The following is a 27,716-nucleotide window of genomic DNA, read 5'->3' as shown; positions in this document are numbered from 1 at the left end:
TACTTTTGCCAAGCCAGGAAAACCTAAATTAATTCCAACATAGTGATACTTCAAACACCTGCACAAAACAGAAAACCATGGTGATTACATCTTTAACCAATACACTTGTGAATGGCTCCAGTTCTTTGGCCTTTGTTTCTGTTAGCGGAAGTTACTAAAATTGTTCAAGTATCAAGAAAGCTCTAGGATTAACTGGCAAAAATCCCAAAAGTTTATGAATCATTAAGTTTACAAGACATAGAGTACAAACCAAGAAAGTAAATTTATTTAAATTACTAAAATAGCTTCTAAAGTCATTTCCAGATCAGCTGCTACAATTATTTTTCCTGAAAGATATAAGTAATGTTAATTTCTTTAAAATTATTTTGGTCAGCGAAACATTTAATAAAAACATTTGTTTCTCCATATAATATATGTGTATAAAATAAGCCTTTTCAAAAACTCTTGTTTCAGAATCCTCTATAAATCAGATGGCCTGACTTCTGACAGTCAGGAGCAAATTTCAATAAAGGGTATAAATTTAGGAATACTGGTTGTCCTAGCTGGAGGAAACCAGACCACACCCCACTACCAGGCATGGGATCCTCAACAGGTAAATGGTTAAGTCAATGACTGCCTCTGGTATTCTAAAAACAGTATTTTCATTTTAAGTTTTGTAGACAATAAAAAACTAAACAAAACCATGGTGGATCCAGAATCTTAAGATTTTAAGAAAAGCAAAGCGGTCGACAAATTTTGAGAAAGCTCAGTTACAGAAGCTAAGTGACACCTGAAACACAACAGTAGCACAGGAATGCACAATAGTACATTTCAACATTCTTCACATATGGCCAAGTTTACTTTCATTTTGGCTTGAGGCACTCTTAATAAAATTTATCACATGTACAGTAAATCTTTACATTTGTCGTAAGAGTGTCATTAAAGGACTTAGGACTGCACGCAGAGAATCAAGTCCTTCTTCAGCAGTCTAGGAAAGCTGGTGAACAAATGCAACTGCATTTCTGAGTTCAAAACAAAGGCTTCGGGATATGTCAAAAATAAACTGCTCTGAATTGACCACACCCTTCAGAGTCAAATGAACAAATATGCTAAACCTTATAATATACATGCTTCAAAATCCTTTGGAGGACCAAAAATTTCTTAAAGAAAAGGATATGTGAAAAATAAACCCGAACAGAATTCACCAAGAATGGAGTTCATATGGCTATGTCTGAGAGACCTGTCTCAGCGGCTTATTTTAAATTTCATCTTGAAGATTTTCCCCCCCTTTCCTTCCTCATTCCACAATTTCTCTTTTGCCTTGTCTCCTTCTCCCACCCTCCAAAAACAAAGAAAAAAAAATCCCAAAACACACTGGTGACCTTTCATTACTCTCGTTCCTATAAGGGGAAGCTAAGGAACTCACACCTAATGATGTAAAAGAGAACAAAATGGGAAAACCCACAGTTGCATTTAGAGAGCTGCCTTACTAATAGCAAACTCTGTGAAAAATCTAATTTAAAAATTGAGAGGATTCATAGGAAGGACCCCAACCCCCCCCCCCCCCCCCGCAACCTGGTCTGGTCATACCATAGCAATAATGTTTCAACCCTGAACCTAAACAGATCCTCTATGGGATCCCATATGATTTATAGTCCTCAGAGATCGTTAACACAGATCTCAATGGAAACAGAGAAATGATTCTCTCAGGTAACAGATAATTAGGTTGAATAAGTGATTTAGATGTTCCATGTTTACATAAGAATTTAACTTTCTTTAAAAAGGAACCAGTTCCTTCAAAAAGAGCTCTGAATCTCGTCTCTAGCTAGAAAGTCTGAAAAATTCTCAGAACTTGAGACATGATTTGTCTTCTGTCACACTTATAAGCAGATGCCACTTTTCAGGGCATTTTCAGGTTGGACAGGCAGGACCAAGTGAGAAATACGGCTCCAGAGCCCGCTCAATTTGTCTGGGTCCATATGTTTGTAGGAGTTGGGTGTGTCAGAGCTGGTGAACTTGACTTTGAGGAAATCTCTCACTTTTTCTTCAATTTCCTTTAGGCCTAGACTGGTTCCCAGTGTCTCTTCCTCCAACAAGACAGTCAGGACTAAGGCTACATCTTTGAAGGCTGCATTTTCATGGTCACAATATTTATAGAAGATCAAAGTGGAACCTGCAGGCAGTGACTCAAAGCGGTGTACCACGGCAGCATTCTGGCCATTCTGGAATCCATTGCTCAGTTCCCAATCTACCTCTTGTTTGACAACATCACTGTCCTGAGTAGCTTTGCCTGCCCCATCAATCCGGATGGCACGGACACTCCGGAAAGAAGAGTAGGCATCGGCAATTTGTTCACTCAGACATCTGAGTGCTTCTTCCGCATCCCGAGCTGCAGTGAGCAGCAAGATAGCAGGCTGAGGCCGGGGCTGGGAGCTGTTCAGATGTTTCTCCAGGAATGTAAGGCTCCTTTTCCACAGCTTCTCATCTTGACCTTGATACTTATTCATAAGTTGTTTCATCTGGTTCTGGAACTCTTGAACAGCAGTGGTTTCCACCTCAGGACGATGAGGGAACAAGTAACTCCCAAGAGCCAAAGAAACTATCAGAACAAGTAGCCACCACCACATCTTGCTATAAGATGCACTTTTGGGTTGTCCAGTCACTTCTGCTCAGGACAGGAAAAAAAAAAAAAAAAGAAAAGAAAGAAATGACAGATTCGAATACCATTTTCTTAGATTCAAGGACAAGTGACTTAAAATCAGTATTACTCTTCATAAACATTAGATAAAAGAGGAAGGAATTTAAAGAATGGAGCTAGTAATTTACTTTCTTTCTTTCTTTTTTAAGATTTTATTTATTTGACGGAGAGAGAGCGCTCACAAGTAGGCAGGCAGAGAGAGAGAGGGGGAAGCAGGCTCCCTGCTGAGCAGAGAGCCCGATTCGGGGCTTGATCCCAGGACCCTGAGATCATGACCCAAGCTGAAGGCAGAGGCCCCAACCCACTGAGCCACCCAGGTGCCCCAGAATTTACTTTCTTAAAGAAATGTTCTTCGGGTGCCTGGGTGGCTCAGTGGGTTAAGCCTCTGCCTTCAGCTTGGGTCATGATCTCAGGGTCCTGGGATTGATCCCCGCATCGGGCTCTCTGCTCAGCAGGAAGCCTGCTTTCCCCCCTCTCTCTGCCTACCTGTGATCTCTCTCTTTCTCTCTGTCAAATAAATAAATAAAATCTTAAAAAAAAAAAAAAAAAAGAAATGTTCCTCACATGTATTTAAGAAAATCTCACACCCATAGGTTTTAGGCATATAAGTATGCATGTGTCTCTCCAATGTCAAAATAATAAAAAGCCTTAAAAGGAAAAAGCAGAATTCAAAGATATGAAATGGCATAAGCAAGTCGGAAATAATATTATTTTTAAGGCCGAACTATTATTACTACTGCTAATATTTGGGAGGCAAACAATAATAAAAGTCACTTGATAATATAGTTTTAAATTCAGACACCCCAAATTCATACAGCTTATTATCCAGACATGCAATGTTTCTGAAGTATATAAAGGGATTAAAAAAGGATGCACTGTAAGTGAAAGTCTTCCATATTTTATAGTAGCTAGCTGTCCCTTTAATTGCACCAATGCCCACCTTTTGTGGAATGCAAGTTAATACCAGTAAAATTGATTATGCAATTCATTCCTAATTATTACTGGCAATAATAATATCAATTTACATTTATCTAGTGCTTTTCAGTTTATAAATACTTTCTCATATACCACTTCATTTAAATAGAATAGGAACAATACTTTTACACCTTCTATTTTATTTGTACTATGAACCTTTTAGAGAATGGTTGTCAAACTGTGATTGCTGGGTACCTCTAGATCCTTCCAAGAGGGTCCTTGAGGTTAAAAAGTTAATCTCGTAACACTAAGATGTTATCTGACTTTTCACCATGTTGACGTTTACATTGATGGTGCAAAGCCATGGTGGGAAAAACAAATGATACCTTAGCATAGATCACAGGGCAGTGCTAACGTAGTCTTCGTACTCACAGCCATGCATTTAAGGCTATCAGCGAAACTGCTTCATAAAGCAGTTAAAATTATTTATCATATTAAAATTCAACCCTTGAATACAAATCTCGATAAACTATGCGAATAACTGGGAACATAAAGCGCTTCTGATACCTGGCACAGTACAGTAGTTTTCTCAGGGAAAAGAATTTTGTGCAACTGAATTGAGCTGAACTAGTACTTTTAAAAACAAGGGACAAACTATGGTCAGACTTGAGTATTTATTTGCCAGACAGTTTTTGAAAATGAACAAAGTGAGTCTGTTGTTTCTAGGAAAACAACTGACAATATTTGTTGCCAATTATAAAATTCACAGTTTAAAGTGAAAATTAGGATTGTGGAAATACTGTATCTGACACTATAAACTCGATAGCTTCTGAACCCTTAAAGACTTTTTCTCTCGAGATTGGTGGTGATATTAACAAATGTGATCTTTTTATACTGTATTAGAAATGTGTCAACATTCGGAAGATCTACATAATTTAGTGAACCAGTATTTTCCCAATGATCAGTGCATGATATTCCATTCGAAGTGCAAGAAAGGCCAATTTTAATGTAATAAAACACAAAAAATTCATTAATTTGGTTTCAGATCTTACATACTAAGTAACTTTTTGAGTTTGGACAGTATCAAAAGAGAATATCCCAAATTATATTTAGACTATTAAAAAAATCCACATTATCTGTATAAAGCTGTGTTTTTCTATATACCGCAACCAAAACAATATATTTAACAGACTGAATACAGAAGCTGATATGAGAATGCAGCTCTATTTTATTAACCCAGACATTGAAGAGATTAGAAAATATAAGCAATCTGTCACTATTCTTACTAAATTATTTAAAAATAAGTAGGTATTTTTAAAGTTTTTCAATTTTAATTTCTAGGTAAATATGGATAGGTATAGCCCATATTACATAAGAAAAGTTCTTTAAAGGTACTAATTTTGCTAGTGGAAAGTAGTACTGAGACCAAAGTGAGAGTCACTGTTATTTTCTTAGTACTCTTTGGGATAATAAATAGGCTTAGAGAATTAAAGAAACTTGCTGGAAGGCTGTGACAGAAGGTTAAGTGGTTTAATCTAATCCAAATACAGGTCTGTGGACTCTAAAACCCGTGGTAATCCTATTACATCAGGCCATGTGCCATCTTTCTTTTGACACAGCAAGGTTCACCTGGCTATTGGTATTAGCAGTTCTGCTTTTACTTTGGTCTTATGGTTAATTCAGTGAAAGGGAAAACCAGATGTTGTTTCATATAGTTTGAACTTAAAGAATCTCACTGCTAGTAAAATATATACATTTTCCTCCTAAGTGCTTAAAATACAACTCTTCAAATAGCATTATTTTTTGCTGTCAAAAAAGTTTAAAACAATTATGTATGACCAATTTTAGAAACTCATTTAATAGAAACTGAATACACAAACTTACGTTGGCTAGAGGTTGAAGGAGACTGGTTTCCAAGCTCTGATTTCTGAATGCTGTCATCTAATGATAGGAATAATAAAGACTATCAATTTATGGTTCATAATTTAAGTATTTCCAACAGAGAAAGAAAATACAAATTCCACCAAGAGAATATAAAGCAGAAATCAGCCAGAAATAGAAGAAAATGTGGGAAGATCTAAATGCCCGTTAGACTGACAGCTCCTTGAGACTCAAGAGTTATTTCTTTCATAATTATTCACAGCATGCCATGGGGTCTAGTATAAAGCATAAAATACATTTGTTTTGTGAGAAAGCCTTAAAGTATTTGACCCAAATTATTTAGTGGAAGTAGTGAAACTTATGGCACAAAGTTAAGAGAACAAAGAAAATAAGCACAACTAAAAAAAGAAAACATGTTATACCATCTGAAAAACTGCCATATATTGAGCTCTTGCCTGGTGATGATGCTGTAAAAGGGAAAAAAGGACAAAACATGGATTATGGATTACGGATTACTGAGCTAACTGGACAAGGGTTTTAGGTAAAATGCAATGTTAATTGCATTCTCTACCTCTACCTCTATTCTCTACCTCAGACTGATACAAATATTTACTCTGGTGCCTCTGATCATTTCAAGTATGAGTAATATTTTTAAAAATTATATTAAAAATTATTCACCATTTCTATTGATAAACAATTCAGTTTTATTTAGGTTTATGGTTAAACCACAGATTTTAAAAATATTATCATGACTCCACCAAATCTCTATTTCTATCATTAGTTTAGAAAACAAAAACTATCCTAACTCTTTACTTTCCCCCTCCATACTTCTTGGCATGACCACAGATTTTAACATAAAAGAAAGAAGAAATGGAAAGACAGGGTTCAGAAGGTGAAGAAGCTGAGTTACTAATTTGTATGACCTATATTTACCAATACTGCTACCCATCATTTGCCTGGAGTTTTATAACTTATGTATCTATAAATGACCTTCCACGTGTTTGCCAAGAGCTTTCATTTGAGAAAGAATGGACTAAACTAGAGGTATAAATTAGTACTGCTAAGATACAGAAATAGTCTTATTTTTGGTCATATGACAAAAAAACCTCATATGAAACAAAATGACATCAACCTGCATTCTAAAGGCATATTGTTCTATAATTACTGGTTTAGCCTAGGAAATTACATTATTTAAAACTTCAAAGTTAGGTCACCAAAGTTAACAACTCTAATACTAAAACAAACAAACAAATTCCATCAAATGATGTTTCTCTTTAATACCTTACTCTATGGTCGCAAAGATCAAATGAAACAATGTATGATATTATAATAATACATAATTATAATAATATAAAACTATAATACTGTACTATACATTATTATATAAAAAGATCAAATGAGATATATTTTTATGTAAGACCTACCATATAATATATAACTATAATAATACTATACTTATAACATTAGTTATATAGTTATTATGTAACAAATGTAATAGTTACATAACTCAGAATATTTTAAATTTTAAAATTAAAAAAACAAAGAAAATAATCTCATTTCAAAAAGAATAAAACACTTGGGAATAAACTTAAGGCAGTGAAAGACTTGTACACTGAAAACTATAAAAACACTAATAAAAAATTAAAGCAGACGGGGTGCGTGGGTGGCTCAGTTGGTTAAGTGACTGCCTTTGGCTCAGGTTATGATCCCAGAGCTCCAGACTGAGTCCCACATCAGATTCCCAGCTCAGCGGGGAGTCTGCTTCTCCCTCTGACCCTCTCCCCTCTCATGCTCTCTCTTCAAATAAGTAAATCTTAAAGTAAAAATTGAAGTAGACACAACTAAATGGAGACACCCATGTTCGTGGACTGGAGAATTAATATTCTTATAATGTCTATACTACCCAAAGCAATATACAGATTCAGGACAATTCAATCAAAATTCCAATGACATCTTTTACAGAAATAGAAAACAACCCTAAAATCTGTATGGAAACACAAAAGATTCCAAATAGTTTAAAGACATTTTGAGAAAGAACAACAAAGCTGGGGGTATCACACTTCCTAACTTCAAAATACATTATAAAACTAGAGTAATCAAAACAGTATGGCACTGGCATAAAAACAGACAGAGAGACCAACAGCAGAGAACAGAGTTCAGAAATAAAACCATGCAGATATGATCAAGTGATCTTTAACAAGGGTACCAACAATAAATGATGGGGAAAGAACAGTCTCCTAAAATAAATGCTGCTGGGAAAACTGGATATCCACAAGCAAAAGAATGAATTGGACTCTTACACCATACACAAAAAATCAAAATGGATTTAAGACTTAAACATAAGAATCAAATAGGGGGTGCCTTGATGGCTCAGTTGAGGAGGATGTGACAACTGATCTTGGGTTCGTGAGTTTGAGCCCCATGTTGGGTGTGGAGATTGCTTAAAAAAAGAAAACTTAAGGAAAAAAAAAAAAAAGACCCCCAAACCATAAAACTCTCAGAAAAAAAAAGACAGGGAAGAAGCTTCCTGACATTGGTCTTGGCAATGATTTCCTATATATGACACCAAAACACAGGAAACAAAAGCAAAAACAGGCCACGGGATTACAGCACACTTAAAAAACAGGATGAGCTATGTGATCAAAATTGCAGTAAGATTCACCTCACACCTGTTAAGATTGGCTATTATCCAAAAAACAAGAGCAAGGTATGTACAGAGGATGCAGAGAAAAGGGAATCCCTGTACACTGTAGGTAGGAATTTACATTGCTATAGCCACTATGGAAAATAGTATAAAGGCGCCTCAGAAACTAAAGAATGAAACTCCCATATGATCCAGCAATCCCACTTTTGGTATACCCAAAGGAAATGAAATTAGGGTCTTGAAGAGATATCTGTGTGCCCATGTGCACTGCAGTAATATTCACAATAGCCAAGCCATGGAAGCAGCCTAAGCGTCCACTGATGGATGAATAGATAAAAAAATGTGGCATACACACTTAATTCTTGAATAATATAGGTTTGAACTGTGCAGGTCCACTTATATGTGGATTTTTCTTTATTTGAGAGAGAGAAAGAGAGAGCACAAATAGGAGGAGGGACAGAGGGAGAAGCAGGCTCCCTGCTGAACAGGGAGCTTGATACGGGGCTTGATCCCAGGACCCTGCAACCATGACCTGAGCTGAAGGAAGACGCTCAACCAACTGAGCTACCCAGGTACCCCCATATGTTTATTTTTTAAAATAAATAGATGGGAAAATTTTTTAATGATTTGGAACAATTTGAAAAAAACTTACAGTAGAAATGGATAGCCTAGAAGTATTTTCAAATATTAAGAAAAAGATATTTTGTGAACACATAACATATACGTAGATACTCTTCTATCATTTGCTATCATAAAATACACACAAATGACAAAAGTCAAAATTTATCAGAATTTATGCACACAGACTGTACATGGTGCCATTTGCAGCTGAAAGAAATGTAAATGAACATAAAGATGCAGTATTAATAATTGCATAAAACCGACTTTAATACTTTAATAATGCCATAGGTATTACAGAAAAAGCCATCAAACCCAAAACAATAAATTCCTGCCAGAGAAAACTGTCCAGATGTGTATGACCTCAGAGGATTTACAATAGAGCCAACCAAGGAATCATGAAAGAAATCATGGATGTGGCAGAAAAGGTAAGGGGTGAAGGGTTTCAAGATATAGATCTTGTATTTCAAGCTATACTAAAAAGCTGTCGTAATCGAAACAGTATGGTATTGACACAAAAACAGATATAAAGGTCAGTGGAACAGAATAAAGAGCCCAGAAACAAACTCATTATTACACAGTCAATCTTTGACAAAGGAGGAAAGAATACGCAACAGGAAAAAGACAGTCTCTTCAACGAACAGTATTGGAAAAACTGGACAGCTACACGCAAAAGAATAAAACTGGACCCCTCTCTTAAACCATCTACAAAAAGAAACTCAAAATGAATTAAGGACCTAAATAAATGTAAGAGCTGAAATCACAAAAATCCTAAAAAACAGCACAGGTGATAATGTCTCTGACATTGGCTGCTACAACTTCTTTTCTAGATAGGACTCCTGAGGCAAGGGAAACAAAAGCAAAAATAAATTATTGGGACTCCACCAAAATAAAAAAACTTCTAAACAGCAAAGGAAATCATCAACAAAACTAAAAGACAACCTACATAATAGGAGAAAATATTTGCAAATGACATGTTTGATAAAGGATTAGTACCCAAAGTAGAGAAAGAACTATAACTCAACACACACAAAAACGAATAACCCAATTAAAAATGGGCACAAGATGGGGCGCCTGGGTGGCTCAGTGGGTTGAGCCGCTGCCTTCGGCTCAGGTCATTATCTCAGGGTCCTGGGATCGAGTCCCGCATCGGGCTTTCTGCTCAGCAGGGAGCCTGCTTCCCTCTCTCTCTCTCTCTCTCTATCTGCCTGCCTCTCTGTCTACTTGTGATCTCTGTCAAATAAATAAATAAAATCTTTAAAAAAAAAAAGGGCACAAGACATGAACTAGATATTTCTACAAAGAAGACACAGACGGCAACAGACACATGAAAAGATGCTCAATATCACGCATCATTAGGAAAATGCAAATCAAAACCACAATGAGATATCACCTCACACCTGTCAGAATGGAGAAAATCAAAAACACAAGAAGCAAGTGTTGGCACAGACGAGGAGAAAAAATAATCCTCGTTGTATTAATGGTGGGAATCAAACTGGTGCAGCCGCTGTGCAAAACAGTATGGAGGTTCTTCCAAAAACTAAAAATAGAACTACCCTATGATCCAGTAATTCCACTATGGGGTGTTTAACCAAAGAATATGAAAACACTAATTTGAAAAGATACACTCATCATTATGTTTACAGCAGCATTATTTACAATAGCCAAATTATGGAAGCAACCCAAGTGTCCTTTGATAGATGAATGGATAAGGAAGATCTGAGGTGTGTGTGTGTGTGTGTGTGTGTGTGTGTATAAAAAATGAAATCTTGCCATCTGCACAACATGGACGAATCTAGAGGGTATAATGCTAAGTGAAATAAACCAGTCAGAGAAAGACAACTACCATATGACTTCACTCATATGTGGACTTTAACAAAGAAAGCAAACAAAGAAAAAAGAAACAAAAGAAAAAACCAGACTCTTAGAGAACAAACTGATGGTTACCAGAGGGGAGGTAGGTGGGAGGAGGGGGGACAGGTGAAGGGGATTAAGAGTACACTTTCTGTGAGAAGCTCTGAGTAACTGCTGAGTCACTATACTGTATATATGAAACTAATATCACACTGTATGTTAATTATACTGGAATTAAAAACAAAGATATGCATCTTAGAGACACTCATGAGCAAAGAGCACACCAGAGGAATTAAAAGATGACCTGATGGAGATGAGTGTGCCTGCACTGAGGAAGAAGGCAGAAAACCGAGAAGTGTCCGAAAACAAACTGACGTTAGATAATCTGGCAGAAGGCTTCCAATTACTCAAGACTGCCTTTGACTTCTTTTACAACATGGACTCTTTTATGACAGAGGCACTGGAACTAAAGGTTATGGTGGAAGAAAGTTGGTGCCATATAGACACATTTTTTGAGATATGAGAAGGCAAAAAAAATCAGACAGAAATTAAGTATTTTGGTATGTGCCTGCCTTTTCTGCCTCCCCTTCTACATTCTCCACCTTTTCAGCCTCTGCCCTCTTAAGACAGCAAGATCAACGCTTCCTTTTCCTCCTCAGCCTACTTGATACAAAGACGAGGTTGAAGACCTTTATGATGATGCACTTCCACCTAATGAACAATAAATAACCAACATGCTGTACAGTCAATGAGCTTATCTGTTTTATGTGTATGAATGTCTTGGTGTGAAAATCTAATTAACTGTACGACAAGAACTGTAGGAGATGTTTCTGTGTCATTGTCTTCTCCTAAGTAGTCACTGTGTAGAACATGGTGCGCAAGACTTGTATGGAAGAGGATAGCCTATCCTTTTATAGGCATAAAAGGAGTGATACTTCATATAAAACTCATAATGTCAGTTTTCTTACTGTTTCATAACTTTGTTTTCAAAGAAATAGGATACTGTATACCTCTCTCTCTAGTAACTGAAGAAACTGCCTATTGGCCTATCATCACAGGTAAATGTTTTTTATTTTTATTTTTTATTTTTTTTAAAGATTTTATTTATTTATTTGACAGACAGAGACCATAAGTAGGCAGAGAGGCAGGCAGAGAGAGAGAGAGGAGGAAGCAGGCTCCCCGTCAGGCAGAGAGCCCGATGTGGGGCTCGATCCCAGGACCCTGGGATCATAACCTGAGCCGAAGGCAGAGGCTTTAACCCACTGAGCCACCCAGGCGCCCCTGTATGAATCATTATACCTGTAAGTAAATACAAGTATCTTTTTCACATTATCCTCTATTTTTTTTTAAAGATTTTATTTATTTATTTGACAGAGAGAGAGAGAGCACAAGCAGGGGGAGAGGCAGAGAGAAAGAGGTAGAAGCAGGCTCCCCGCAAAGCAGGAGAAACCAGATTTGGGACTCCATCCCAGGACTGCAGGATCATGACCTGAGCCAAAGGCAGTGGCTTAACCAACTGAGCCACCCAGGCATCCCATATCCTCTAATTTTTAATAGTGTTAATAATACATATAAAATCTACAATGTTTTGCATCATATAAAACAACAGAGTGGTAGGTTCTGACAAGCAATTCATTTTATGAGGAATCTAAAATAGTTGAATACACAGAAGCAGAGAGTAGAATGGTGGTTTCTGGGGGAAGGAGAAAATGAGGAGGTATTAAAGGGTACAAAGCTTCAGTTATACAAGATGAGTAAGTCCTAAAACTCTACTATAAAGCAGAGCACCTATAGTTAACAATACCGTACTGTATATTTAAAATTTGCCAAGAGGGTAGATCTTATGTTAAGTGCTCTTATCATACACACACATAATAATAAATAAAGAGGGTGGGAGGAAACTTTTGGAGGTGATATACTTATGGCATAGTTTCCCAGATGGTCACAGTTTCCCAGATGTATATTTATCTCCAAGCTCACTGAGTTGTATACATTAAATGTATGCAATCATACTTTAATAAAATGACTAAAAAAGTTATGAGGATGGCAGCAGAGGAAACTGCAGTGAAAGGACATGTGAAACATAATACAATTGTCTTAGAAAAAAAAAGCCATCAAGAAAATGTTTATCTTGGGGCGCCTGGGTGGCTCAGGGGATTAAAGCCTCTGCCTTCAGCTCAGGTCATGATCCCAGGGTCCTGGGATCAAGCCCCACATGGGGCTGTCTGCTCAGTGGAGAGCCTGCTTCCCCCTCTCTCTCTGCCTGCCTCTCTGCCTACTTATGATCTTTGTCTGTCAAATAAATACATAAAATCTTAAAAAAAAATGTTTATCTTGAATATCTTACTCCACGGTTACAAAGTTCAAATGAGATAATGTATGAAAATTGTTAAGTTCTCTTCTATAATGATTTTAATGATGGACAGCTGAAGAACAGTTATTATATAACATGCAATATAAACTTCACAGAACAGGAACAAACTTAATAAGGTATCTACTGCTCAGGCAGAGCATCTCTATCCCTCTTATTAAAAAATATTATTAGAAACAGTGACAGAGGGGCACCTGGGTGGCTCAGTTGGGTAGGCGACTGCCTTCAGCTCAGGTCATGATCCTGGAGTCCCAGGATCGAGTCCTGCATCGGGCTCCCAGCTCCATGGGGAGTCTGCTTCTCCCTCTGACTTTCTCCTGGCTCGTGTTCTATCTCTCTCTCAAATAAATAAATAAAATATTAAAAAAAAAAAAAAACAGTGACAGAAATTCCTTAAAAACACACACACAAAGGATAAAGCTCAAGATTTTCCAGTTTGAAGAGTACAGGAACAATCAGTCACTCTATAAATGTCAAGAGCAGAGGGCATGACTCTTTCATAGTCATTATTATTACACAATATATTGTTAACAATAAACACTAGTAATTATTCATTTATTATTTAGACTTAAAAATTGTGTTCACATACATCTTAAGCTAATTAGAGTAACCTAATTATAGGCACCATTATCTCTAAAGGAAAGAAAATTGAGGTTCACGAAGGTTAAGGAGCTTTACCAAGATCACTCTATTAGTAAGTAATAGAGTTGGGACTGGAGCTCTAACTCTAAACTCTCTTTCGTGTCTCTGCACTACTTTTAGAGAAGTTCCAAAGCACGTATACTGATGAACCACTGATTCAGAGGTCTGACTCCTGCATAGAAACTCTTCCCTATTCTCACCATTTTATCATCTGGGAAATAGGAAAAATAAAGATAGTGGTACCATCTTCCCCAAAAGGGTAGGACATAGGCAGAAACCCAAATTGGGACCTGTCTACCCAGGGAAGTGGTGCTAACACAGGATGACAATAAGAATTTAAAATCCCAGGGTGCCTGGTGGCTCACTGGGTTAAAGCCTCTGCCTTCAGCTCAGGTCATGACCTCAGGATCCTGGGATGGAGCCCCTCATCGGGCTCTCTGCTCGGCAAGGAGCTGCTTCCTCCTCTGTCTCTGCCTGCCTCTCTGCCTACTTGTGATCTCTGTCAAATCAATGAATGGGATCTTAAAAAAAAAAAAATTTAAAATCCCAGATTCCTGAACACCTAAATATTAATTTTTTTTAGCACTAAAGCAGGCAGAAATGTAAACTTAATGAAATATGAAATTCAGAATGCTAAGCAAACAATTTTTTAAAATGATTTTGGACTGAAAGGGTCTATAAGGCTGTATGACAATCATTGCAGTCTTCCACTTTCATCGAAAATATTTTCTTCGTGTTCACTGTTCTTATCTTAAAATCCTCATGTGGTTAAGCGTCTAAAAAAAAATTCTGGTATCTGCATCCTACTTCTGGTACATAATTTCTATATAACTCTCAAAACTATATATGGTAGATGGCTATTAATCAGTATACAGTTACTTAAACCATATTAGGTACACTAAGTTAAGATAAAGTAGGGATGCAAACAGATAAAGTACCAAGACTTAGCTATCAATTTAGCAACTAAAAAGATCTATTTCTACATTCCAATCAGATCTTCAACATCATTATTTTCCTTTCTGCACTGCATTTGCACAGTGTCTTATCAGAGGAAATAAAAATTATACAAACATTTTTTTTGGTAACAATGTGTACTATACTTCACTTACTTGGAAGAAATGTATCTGCTATAAATTATACAGACTACATAGTTAAGAACTAACACAACAGATCTCCCAGATTTATATAGTGTATATACTTAAACTCAACCATTTTTACTTTTTTTTTTTTGAAGATTTTATTTATTTATTTCACAGACAGAGATTACAAGTCAGACAGAGAACACAAGTAGGCAGAGAGGCAGGCAGAGAGAGAGGGGGAAGCAGGCTCCCCGCCGAGCAGAGAGCTGATGAGGGGCTCGATCCCAGGACCCTGGGATCATGACCTGAGCCGAAGGCAGAGGCTTTAACCCACTGAGTCACCTAGGCGCCCCAGCCATTTTTACTTCTAAGAATATATTTCTCAGGGGCGCCTGGGTGGCTCAGTGGGTTAAGCCGCTGCCTTCGGCTCGGGTCATGATCTCAGGGTCCTGGGATCGAGTCCCGCATCGGGCTCTCTGCTCAGCAGGGAGCCTGCTTCCCTCTCTCTCTCTCTGCCTGCCTCTCCATCTACTTGTGATCTCTCTCTGTCAAATAAATAAATAAAAATCCTTAAAAAAAGGGGCGCCTGGGTGGCTCAGTGGGTTAAAGCCTCTGCCTTCGGCTCGGGTCGTGATCCCGGGGTCCTGGGATCGAGCCCCGCGTTGGGCTCTCTGCTCGGCGGGGAGCCTGCTTCCCCCTCTTTCTCTGCCTGCCTCTCTGCCTACTTGTGATCTCTGTCTGTCAAATAAATAAATAAAATCTTAAAAAAAAACACAAAACTTTAAAAAAAAATCCTTAAAAAAAAAAAAAGAATATATTTCTCAGATCTATAAAGTAAGTTTTAATTTTTTTTTTAAAGAGAAGTGGGGGAAGGGAGGAGCAGAGGGAGAGAATCTAAAGCAGGCTCCACACCTAACACAGAGCCTGACCTGGAGCTCGATCTCACAACTCTTGAGATCATGACCTAAGCTGAAGTCAAGAATCAGACAACCAACTGAGCCACTCAGGCACCCCATAAGTTTTAATTTTTGATACTTGTTATAAACATAATCCTAGTAAGCTAAATAATTAATATTTGTCTTTCTTATTATAATAGGTCAGAAAGAGCAAACTGTAAGAAGAAATGTTTTTGTTTTTATTTTTTTTTATTTTTTATTTTTTATTTTTTTTTAAGATTTTATTTATTTATTTGACAGAGAGAGATCACAAGCAGGCAGAGAGGCAGGCAGAGAGAGAGGAGGAAGCAGGCTCCCTGCTGAGCAGAGAGCCTGACGCGGGGCTCGATCCCAGGACCCTGAGATCATGACCTGAGCCGAAGGCAACAGCTTAACCCACTGAGCCACCCAGGCGCCCCGAAATGTTTTTGTTTTTAAAGATTTTATTTATTTGAGAGAGAGAGAGAGACAGCAAGAGCAGGAACACAAGCAGAAGGAGTGGGAGAGGGAGAAGCAGGCTTCTCACCAAGCAGGGAGCCTGACGTGGGGCTCAATCCCAAGACCCTGGGATCATGACCTGGGTCAAAGGCAGACACTTTAAAACTGAACCATCCAGGCGCCCCAAGAAATGGTTTTCTGATAGCAAGGTACATACAATATGGAATGACAGCCAACAATAAAGCAAGGATAGAATGTTTTTTCAATTTTAGATGGCTGAAGAACTCACATGTGGGATATAAATTCACTGGTGGGAAAAAAAATGATCTGTGACCGTCACTACTTTGCTGATGATAGAAAAGTGAAGCCACGGAGGTTTGTTTACTACAAGGTAATCTTGTCCTATTACAGAATTGTCCTTTCCTTTCATTTTTTGTTTTTTTTTTAAGACTTTATTTTTAAGTAATTTCTACATCCAGTGTGGGCCTTGAACTCACAACCCCAAGATCAAGAGTCACACACTCCACCAACTGAGCCAGCCAGATGCCTCCCTACAGCTAGTCATTTCTTGAGCAAGAAATATGTGATGGGAATTTTCATATTATCTAAACAAAAAGTAAGGGAGTACCTGATGACCTTGAGATTTTTTTGTGGTTAGATGAATAAAGAAGGAATAAAAGGTTAAGGGTGACTTATTTTTTTTTTTTTTAACACAGTCAAGATTTAATCCAGACACAGCTATAGAAATTATGAAAGACACTGAACTCAAAGCACGATTATTTCATCATATCTATCTACGGTATTTCTCAAATTTTGTGACATTTAAACCTAAACATGAATATACAATTTGTAGGTTTCAATCTTTATTACTTAATACAATGGGCAGGCAGAGTTGCTCTAAGTGGTTATTTATATAAAAGGAAACAAAGTCCACTACAAATAAAAACCAGGTACTGTCAGGAGAGTAGACAGAACTGACAACTTGTGAAGTCTGGACCCATCATCCACCGGCTTTCCTACACCATCTTCTGCTCCTCCAAGCAGATGGAAATAACCAGTAATCATAGCTGTTCTTTATTAATGAAATCACAGTCTAAATCCCTATCTGAAGAACTAAGTATTTTTGTATGTTGAATAATAAAGACAACAAATAAACTTAAAATTACTTCAGGGATAGGTAAAGATTTATCAACTTACTTTGTGTCCTAGCCCTTATTCTTGCAGCTTGTTCAAACCATTCCTGAGGTTTTTTTTTATATCCCGAGCCTGAAGCAAATACATACATCAAGATTATCATTTCACATACTTTGAAAATGTATACCATACAAATTTACAAGGTAAATTTATCAGAGAGGCAAAACAAATTTGGGGAGTAAAATAACAAAATCAATAGGTTCAGAAGTAAAAGATAATGTTAAAATATCATACCATGAAGGATGAACCACTACTTAAAGTAAAATAGGCAGTAAATAAATATATAATCACCTAATAGACAAACCTATGTACAAGACCTTTGTTCTGGTCTGAGAATGACTGAATTCAATAATAACTGAACTTGATTTCAGTATTAAGAAGAAAAAGTTCACCATTTATTCTTGTATATAAGTTACTTCAGGTCAAATAGTCCTAAACACATTTCTGCATCACAGAGTAATTACACATTTGGTACCAATGTGTGGTGGGATTAAAAAGCAAAGAGGATAAAATTACTTAAAATGCTATTCAAATCTAAATTTGACAAAGTCAAAATTACTTGACTGATAAAAGAACAACCAACCACATACTTAGCACAGAAGGGTGCTTATCAACAGTTATGAAGTCTCGACCTAAAACAGACCAGAAAGATAAGGTCATTCAACATATGGAAATAAGAACTGCACAGACATTTTAGTTATATAATATGGATACTATAAACCAAAAAAATCCCCCCCAAATCAAACCTTTCTTTCATCAGTCCCAAACATGCGATATATCCATTTTTTCCCTTTTCTAAACTTGAAAGTATTCAAGAATTAAATATTAGTAAGTCAACTTTTGGACCAATACCATCGAAATAATGGCTGCATGCAGTGAATGTTTACCAAGTATGAAGTATAATTTTACTTAATTTTCACATTTTATGTGGTTGAATCCCATTATTCCTAATTACAAATCAGGACTCTGAAACGAATCATTTGTCCAAGATTACATATCTAGAGGTAGCAGAGCTGAGATATAAACCCAGGCAGTCCAGATATGTTAATATATACTATATAAGCAATGTTGTGGGCATTGCAAAGCAGTTATGGAGAGAAAGATGCTATTTTTTGTTTTGGGATGGTACCTAAAGACAACTGTAAAATGATACAATGGGACAACTAGAAATGGTATTTCAAACAACTATAACAAAATAAATATTCAAATCTGCCCTAAAGAAATGAGTTATTTCTACAGATTGATACAAATGTCACAGTAAATTTGTCAATTTTTTTCAGCATACAAATGCAATATACGCTAGCTGTAAAAGAAATAAAACATTTTAGAAATGTACAACTTAGAAATTCATAAATATTTATTAAGTACATACTATGGGCAGGAATACCATAGTGAATAAGACGTATGAACATTCTTTCAGATTTATTTTCAGTCTATACCAACAAAATACTTTTTAAAAAAAGCAGACATATGCTTTTTAAAATGTCTTTTAAAGATTTATTTATTTGAGAGAGCCTATGTGCATGTGAGGGAGCAGAGACGGAGCAGCATGGGAAGTGGGAGGGCAGAAGGGGAAGGAGAGGGAGCAGGAGAGGGAGAGAATCTCAAATAAACTCTGCACTGAGTGCAGAGCCCAACACAGTGCTCATTCCCACAACCGGAATGACCTGAACCGAAACCAAGATCAGACCCTTAACCAGCTGAGCCACCCAGGCACTCCAAGAAGTACTTTAAAAAAAAAAAAAATCTCTGACTTAGATCTGTATCTATTTTTTTTTAAGATTTTATTTATTTATTTGACAGACAGAGATCACAAGTAGGCAGAGAGGCAGGCAGAGAGGGAGGGGGAAGCAGGCTCCCCGCTGAGCAAGGAGCCTGATGCTGTAGGACTCGATCCCAGGACCCTGGGATCATGACCTGAGCTGAAGGCAGATGCTTAACTGACTGAGCCACCCAGGTATCCCTAGATCTGTATCTTATAATCAAGGATGTGTCATAGTTTAATTGGTGACACATAAAATAATGGCATCTTAGATTTGAGGATATATATCTCAATCACCCATTCATTAGTATACGAAGTACTCATTTTTCATAACTAGAAAGTATTCTACTGTATGCATGTAGCATAATTTATATACAGAGATACTTTTTTTTTTAAAGATTTTATTTACTTGACAGAGAAAGAGAGAGAGAGAGAGACAAGTAGGCACAGAGACAGACGGAGAGAGCAGGGAAGCAGGCTCCCCGCTGAGCAGAGAGCCCGATGCGGGACTCGAATCCAGGAACCTGAGATCATGACCTGAGCCAAAGGCAGAGGCTTAACCCACTGAGCCACCCAGGTACCCTATATGGAGATACTTTTAAGAGCGTCCAAAGATCAAAGATATAGAATAACAAAGGGCAAAGATACCAGATGATTCAGCAAGTAATTTTACACAAAGGATTTATTTTCCTGTCTCAGTGGCTTTTGTTTTATTGCAGTTTTAAGTTCAAACCCAAACCTTCCAAAAACTAAATATATAAAAAGTGAAATAAAATGGAATTCTATGAACACAGTAATTACAAAACAGATTTCTAAAGACTTTTTCTTTAAAAACAGTCTCATGGGACACCTGGGTGGCTCAGTCAGTTAAGTGTCTCTGCCTTTGGCTCAGGTCATGATCCCAGGGTCCTGGGATCAAGTCCCATACCTGGCTGAAGCCTGCTTCTCTTTCTGCAACAAATAAAGAAATAAAAATCTTTATTTATTTATTTAGTAAGTAAACAGACAGTCTCGTATTTTAAAAAAGGTGATGTAGAGGGGCGCCTAGGTGGCTCAGTGGATTATAGCCTCTGCCTTTGGCTCAGGTCATGATCCCAGGGTCCCAGGATTGAGCCCCGCATCCGGCTCTCTGCTCAGCAGGGAGCCTGCTTCCCCCCCCCACCTCTGCCTGCCTCTCTGCCTACTTGTGATTTCTGTCTGTCAAATGAATAAATAAAATCTTAAAAAAAAAAAAAAGGTGATGTGGAAAGGAAAAAAAGTCCTTGAAAATTTTATATTCAAGGATATTGTAGGTTGATTAATAATTAACTCAAATTCTGGGACTTGATTTATAAATGGAAGGGAAGAAACTATCATTTCTGCTTAACCCAAGAAATACATATCCACGGTATATAATCTGCAAAATACAGAAGGAAAAGAAAAATGTCACCAATTACTCTACCATCCTAAACAAATCACTGTTATTAGCATTTTACTGTATTACTTTCTAATCTTTTCTTTTGTTAAATTTTCTCAACACATTGTGAAAATTTTTAAGATTGTAAGTGAGGCTATAAGATTTTTATATACCTACCACCTAGTTTATCATTAACTTTTTACTATACCTTGGTTTATTACTTATTCAACCTTCCAAACTTTTGCAACAGAGACCAAATCATACTACATATAAAATTTTATATCCTTATTACAATATGTACACGTAAGGAGACTCAAACTACATTAGTTAAATTAAACTGAAAACAGTCAACAAATTTATATGAGAAGCAAGGACATTCAATAAGTCACAGAATGCAGATGCTTGTTTTTTAAATTCAAGCTTAAGTACAGAACTGAAGCAAATTCAAGATGCTGAATGAGTTTTTTAGCATTCACGAGATCTCTTTTTGAACACTGCATGTTAAATTGGAAAAGAGGATCTTTAAAAAAGAACAGCATTTGACCACACACACAGATAGACTTTTAAGAACTGAAGACACGGTTTTACTTACTTTGTGATGGCTGCCAAAATGATTCTGGATATTGAGTTGATGATCTGGTGGTCTGATCTAAAAAAACAGCAACAAAAATAAATACAGTACACTATAAAGTATAGTATACTTTTTAAGTGCATATTTTATAGGAGAACAATGAGTAATAAAGAAGCAAAGATATTCAGTAAAACCCCAGGGAATTCAACACTTGGGCACACAATTTATTTTTAAAAAGTTTCTAAAGAGTCATATTGTATCTAAAAAATTAATTATCTCTTTCCCTAACCACTTCCTAAAGAGAAAAATGTAAGGTATGGAACATGCCATGAGGTAAGGGAGATAATAAAAGCTTTGAGTTGGGAACATATAGTTTATGATGGATCTTCTTGAAATCATTACTACCCATTTTGCCTCAAATTTTTCTTGTAAGTGGCCAATACATTATATATTTTAGTCTACTCTTCTTTAAAAACTTGTTTTCATATAAAGATGGGAATCATAACTAAACCCATTCAAAAGCAATCAGATTGTTATCTTGGAAGCAGGAGCATTTGACATATTCAAGGTGGTAGCTAAATATTTTTCTTACCATATTCTATTACTAAAAAATTCCAAGCATCAATCTCTAAAACATATTACTGAAATAATATATTAACTAACGTGTTACATTTATTATAAAATAAAAACAGACATTTTCAATGGATGAAATATAAATATACATGAAATTTTAGTATTTTCTTCCTGCACTCCAATGGATCTGTTTTTTGTTTTGTTTTTATTTAAATTCCAGTTAGTTAACATATGGTATACTACTAGTTTCAGATGTAGGATTAAGTTATTTAACGCTTCCATATACTCCCTGGTGCTCAGCACAGCAAATGCACTACTTAATCCCATCACCTGCTTCACCCATTCCCCACCCACCCTCCCCTACTGGTCGGGTTTTCCTCTATAGTTAAGAGTCTGTTTCCTTGTTTGCCTCTCTCTCTCTTTTTCCCCCCTTGGCTCATTTGTTTCTTCTTGTACCTCTTCTATGATAATTAGCCCAGGAAATAATCTAGGAAAATATGTATTCTTCTTAATATGCTCCCCTTTTTGTTCTTTAGCTAGAGTTTTCTTCCACATGCGGGTATGTGCTTCATTAAGAATTACTAGAATTCTAAAGGGATCACAGAGCCTGTGGTTTACGTAGTTTCGAAGAGCTATATGCTAGTAGCAATGGCGTCAAATTATTGGCTATATGAATGGCTTAATCAGTCTCTAATTTTTAGAGCCTTATGTATACTTATACCAAAACTTATACCAAAACTAATAAGAATGATGAATTTCAGTGCTTACTATGTGACAGGTACTTTCTAGGTGCTTGCACATGTGACTTAATTTAACCTCTTAAAAACCCAGATGAGGAAACTGAGGAACACAGAAGTTAAACAATGGCCCGAGGGCACCAACCTAGTAGAGGAGGAGTGGAACCCCGGGATTCAGGCTCCAGAGCCCATGTTCTTAACCACTATGCTAGAATGGTGCATATCTCCTTTGGGATTTCTGTATCAAGAAAGAATGGGGGAAAATGAGGAAGGGTGGAAAATAGAGAGAATACCAAATGCCCATATGCCAGCTTATGAGCTTATTTTTAAAATGGAACGATTAAGTAAAACAGGAATTTCAGAAATTCTCAAAAGGTGGTGAGGGGAAAGTAAAAAATTACTCTTTCATAGGACTAAAATATAAATTCATTATCTGCAGAGTTTACAAATTGATTCAGCAGCCTCTTAAGACTCAACTGGTATTTTTTTCTCTTCAGTCAATTCTTTCCTTTACTACACAAATTCACGTGAACAATCATAAACTGTTATTATTGACCTGGTGTGAATTTGAACAATCCAGAGATAAAAGCAATTACCTAGGTATATTAAAACTTCCTAAAATCTAACTAACATTCCTGTTGGTGTAATGAGTACCAATGCCAATGAGATCAGTTTCTCTATAAGATGTAAAAAATTTTTTTTAGATTTCTTTGAAAGGGAGAGGGAGCAAGTGTGTACATACACACACACACACACACAGGAATATGCAAGAGGAGGGAGGGCCAGAGGTAGAGGGACAAGCAGACTCCCTAAGAGGGAAACCTGACATGGGGCTCAATTCTAGGACCCCGAGATCACGACCAGAGTTGAAGGCAGATGCTTAACCCACTAAGCCAACCCAGGCATCCCTCTCCATAATATGTTTTTAAAAAACTACAAATAACTCTTCTTTCAAGCACAAAAAGTATCTTCTATTCCATTAATATCAAAGTAGGCTAAAAAGTGACTTATTTATTTAGATGTTACATGGCATTACTACTAATTAGATGTACACATGAAATCAGTAATTTTAATAAATAGTAAAAAGTACACAACTTTTAATAAAACACTTTGAAGTATTTGTTTTAAAAACAAATTCACAAATACCTTTATATTTTAACTAAAAAGACAGCTCCTAAGATAAAGTGATACGTATATAAAGCAATATTACCTCCAGAATCAAGAGAATCCCCGGATCTGACCTTAACAGTAGTAATATCACTGTCAGAGCTGTCTCGATCGTCCTGTTCAGTTTCTCCTAAAAAGAAGTAAATCATACACTAGTAGAGTCTTTACTCAATACTTTAATGATATAGATTAAAAAACAAATAATTCAACATTAAAATGAGACCTCTCAAATTATCAGATATAGAATTGTTATTATGCTTACTATTCTGGATCACAAATTTTCATACAAGCTAAAATGAGCTCATTAATGTTCTCTGAGGCACATAATTATCTCTCAAACAAATAGAGTAATATCTACAAGATTATATTCTGAGGCTTTACTATAGAGTCAAAGAGTAAACAATTGAGCATTAAGTAGTGGAAAAGTTCTACATTATGGGGGGAACTATATATAGTCAGTGTGTAAATACAGGTAAGATTTATATAGGCACACACATGTATACATATGTCCCTCTGTGTTTCTGAAAGGGGGATGTACACATACATCCATATACAAACATCTAGTATGCAGGTAACCTTAGATTACGTGGGTTCTAAAATAGGACTAAATTTTATTGTACTATTCACAGGCTGATTTTGGAAAAATGATGATTTTAATACCATAGTCAGAGGCCAGCATATGCCAGAATCTTTTTTTATTAACTTTGCTTAAAATTATTAACTCAGACAAAAGATGCTTAAAATGCATATAAAGACTATCATCCCTCACTCTGTCCTATTTTACCTGCCCAATTATGAGTTCAGATAAGCATAGATTTTTTTCTTTTCCCGAAGAAAAACACTATTTTCTACTCTTTCTAAAGTACTATCAAAACTACACCTCATGTTAATGGGCAAAAAACAAAACAAAACAAAACAAAAAAACAACCATTTAGAATATTTTAAAAGAAAATACCTCCTTCAGAAAAATTGACTTTCTGTTGGATACTGGTGGCTTCTAGAAAAGAAAAGCAGACATGTCACATGTAATACCAAAAGCTAAAGCTCAGAAATAAGTAAGAGCACGTAATTTAGGAAAGGGAACATAAAGACAGACCAACTAACTTTTTTTCTATTAAATCTTAAAAATATATGCATCATTTACCTCTAGGTTATGTGAGAAATAAGTCTGACACAAACTAGAATCAGAAAGTTTATTTTTCCTTTAGCCTCCAGGTCCATTTGAACTCTAAAATGTAACCTGTTGCAGAAAACATTAAATTCTCTGTGGACAAATATTCCAGTCCCTATATAGGTTAACTGTATTCTCATTCTCCTATTTGCCAGAGTCCCTACACTCTTAAGACACCCACCATCCTGGTAGAACTGACAAACCAGTTCTTTATTGCACTGATATAGCCAAAAACGAAGAAAAAGGGAAACAAACTCTGTCTAGCTCCAGCAAGTTCATGAACACCATTATTTCTCAGAGGCAGAGAATCTGGACAAAGATAAATGACACAATGTATCAAACAAATTTTAAATGTAGTATTTTTATATGGGGTATTCTGAAAGGTTTTTAATTGAAGGGAGATAAATCCAAATGTGGCCTTGCATTAATTGGGCTAAAATATTGCAGAGTGATCATTTGAGAAGTAGCATGAATCAGATTGCTCACAAAGCCGAAATCTGTTTCTTTTCCCTCTAATTATCTTAACCTGTATTTGCTTTCCAAAAGGGAAAACTACTGTGAAAGACAAGTGTCAACAAATTAGTTGGTGAATTTAGGAATCTTCTGTTCAGGTCAGTTTAATTACATTAATATAACACTGGTCAAACTATTCCTACTATAATAGTGGCAAATGAAAATCAATATGTGAAATATATTTGCAAAATTTTTGGTATAACTAACTGTAACTGCACATAGTAACTATGTTACTCTTAAAAAGCTAGAATCTGGTATATTAGATTCCACTTTATTTTATTTATTTTTTTTTAAGATTTTATTTATTTATTTGACAGAGAGAAATCACAAGTAAGCAGAGAGGCAGGCAGAGAGAGAGGAGGAAGCAGGCTCCCCGCTGAGCAGAAAGCCCGCTGTGGGGCTCGAACCCAGGACCTGGGATCATGACCTGAGCTGAAGGCAGCGGCTTAACCCACTGAGCCACCCAGGCGCCCCTAGATTCCACTTTAATCTAGGATCTTTAGGGAGACTGTCTTTTCAATTTTCTTTTCCAAAACAAAAAATGGAAAGCCAAATATGCCTTAGTGCTATTCTCTTAAATTTTTTTCATGAATATTTCCATTCGTATAAAAAGATATCATTCCCTTTTTGGAGTTTTCTAGGCATGTATTACTATACTTATCTTTTGTATATATATATATATATATATATATATATATATATATATATAACTTACCCCACAGCATGCAAACAGATGTTTTCTTAAAAATCAGTGGTCATGTCTTACGTCGTTATCTTCATAATAGTTAAGCCCTTGATATTTACATGCTGCTAGTTAATTTTCTAAAAACCTTCATGTCTTCTATCTGATTCTCACAAGGTCATAAGGGAATAATTTCCTAGGTAATGCTCATAGATATTAAATGACTTTTCTAAGGGAGTCAGAACAGATGATGAAAAAAAGACTTGATCACAGGGCTCTTTTGATTTCTAGTCTACTACCCATCTACCACTGCATTAGTCTTGTTTATAATGGCATATGGTCAGCAATGATCATTACTTTTTAAATTAATTCTTCTATTTTAAAGAGCAGTTTAAGATTCACAGTAAAACTCAGGGGAAGATAGGTAGGTTTCCTATATGCACAGTTTCCTTCCTCCATTATCAACATCCCCCATTAGAGTAGTCTATTTGTTGAAAAGTGGTGCCACTGACGGATCTACATTTATACACCATAATCACCCAAAGACCCTAATTTACATTACAGTGCACTCCTGGGTGTTGCACATTCTGTGGGTTTAGACAAATGTATAATGACATGTACCCATCATTACAGCATCATACAGAGTATTTTCATGCCCTAAAAAAATCCTGGTCTCCATCCTATTCATCCTTCCCCTACCACCACCACCACCACCACCAAATCCTTGATGGCCACTAATCTTTTTACTGTCTCAATAGTGTTGCCTTTTCCAGAAAGTCATAATCGGTTCTTGCATGTCTTTTCATTGCTTGATAGCTCATTTCTTTTTAGCATTGAATAATACTCCATTGTCTGGACATGCCAGGTCATTTATCCATTTACCTACTGAAAGACATGTTGGTTAATTCCAAGTTTTGGCAATTATTAATAAAGATGCTATATATGTGTGCAGGTTTTTGTGTAAACATTAAGTTTTCAACTCCTCTGGGTAAATACCAAGGAACGTAATTGCTGGATCATATAGTAAGAATGTGGTTAGTTTTGTAAGAAACCATCCAACTGTCTTCAAAGTGTATGTACCATTTCATATCCCCACTAACATTGAATGCATTCCTCTTGCTCCACATTCTTGTTAGCATTTGGCACTGCCAGTTTTTTGGACTTTGGCTATTATAAGAGATATGTAGTGGTATATTGTTTTAAACTGCATTTCCCTGATGACGTATAATGTAGAGCATCTTTTCATATGCTTACTTGCCATCTGTGTATCTGCCATTGAGGTGTCTGTTAAGTCTTTGGCTCATTTTTCAATCAGGTTGTGTTCTTATTGTTGAGTGCTAAGAGTTCTTTGTATATTTTGGATAACTGTCCTTTATTAGATGTGTCACTTGCAAGTATTTGCGCTCAGTCTGTGCCTTTTGTTCTTATTCTCTCGTTACCGACTTTTGCAGAGCAGAGGTTTCTAACTTCAGATAAGTTGTTGGGATTTTCATTGTAAATACACTGAATCTATAGATTAAGTAGAAAAGAAGCCGTATCTGACAATACTGAGTCTTCCTATTCGTGAATGTGGAATATCTCCATTTTTTTTTGAAATTCTATGATTTTATTAATCAGTTTTATAGTTTTTCTCATATAAATCTTGTACAAATCTTGGATTTATAGTTAAGTATGTCATTTGGGGAGGGCATGCTATTGTAAATTGCATTGTTTTTAATTTCAAGTTTCTCTTGTTCTTTGCTGGTATGTAGAAGTGATTAGCTTTGGTATATTAACCTTGCATCCTGTAACCTTGCTATATAATTACTTACCAGTTCCTATTTTTGTCCATTCTTTTAGATTTTCTACATTGATGACTATATTACCATTGAACAAAGACAGTTTTATTTCTTTCTT

General features: G+C 36.3%; 1 protein-coding gene across 3 annotated transcripts in view; it reads right to left on the bottom strand.

The window, feature by feature from the left end:
* Nucleotides 1–243: 243 nt before the first annotated feature.
* Nucleotides 244–27,716, bottom strand: part of LOC111150651 (torsin 1A interacting protein 1) — a 41,735-nt gene continuing 14,262 nt past the window's right edge. For 2 of the 3 annotated variants that reach the window (XM_022508141.1, XM_022508142.1), the window contains 7 exons: nucleotides 24,410–24,451; nucleotides 23,498–23,584; nucleotides 20,999–21,055; nucleotides 17,839–17,880; nucleotides 17,252–17,320; nucleotides 5,477–5,533; nucleotides 244–2,644 (listed from right to left, as the gene is read on the bottom strand). In XM_022508141.1, coding sequence (XP_022363849.1) covers nucleotides 1,860–2,644; nucleotides 5,477–5,533; nucleotides 17,252–17,320; nucleotides 17,839–17,880; nucleotides 20,999–21,055; nucleotides 23,498–23,584; nucleotides 24,410–24,451 — 1,139 coding nt within the window. In that variant the 3' untranslated portion in view covers nucleotides 244–1,859. Of the gene's footprint in view, nucleotides 2,645–5,476; nucleotides 5,534–5,895; nucleotides 5,941–17,251; nucleotides 17,321–17,838; nucleotides 17,881–20,998; nucleotides 21,056–23,497; nucleotides 23,585–24,409; nucleotides 24,452–27,716 lie in introns of all 3 variants that reach the window. The other variant, XM_022508140.1, reaches the window with a different exon arrangement.

This window comes from Enhydra lutris, unplaced genomic scaffold (assembly GCF_002288905.1).
Source record: "Enhydra lutris kenyoni isolate GAN:26980312 unplaced genomic scaffold, ASM228890v2 scaffoldscaffold24, whole genome shotgun sequence".
In the NCBI taxonomy this organism is placed as follows: Eukaryota; Metazoa; Chordata; class Mammalia; order Carnivora; family Mustelidae; genus Enhydra; species Enhydra lutris.
Note: the sequence above shows the minus strand (reverse complement) of the source record. Positions and strands in the feature narration are given on the sequence as shown.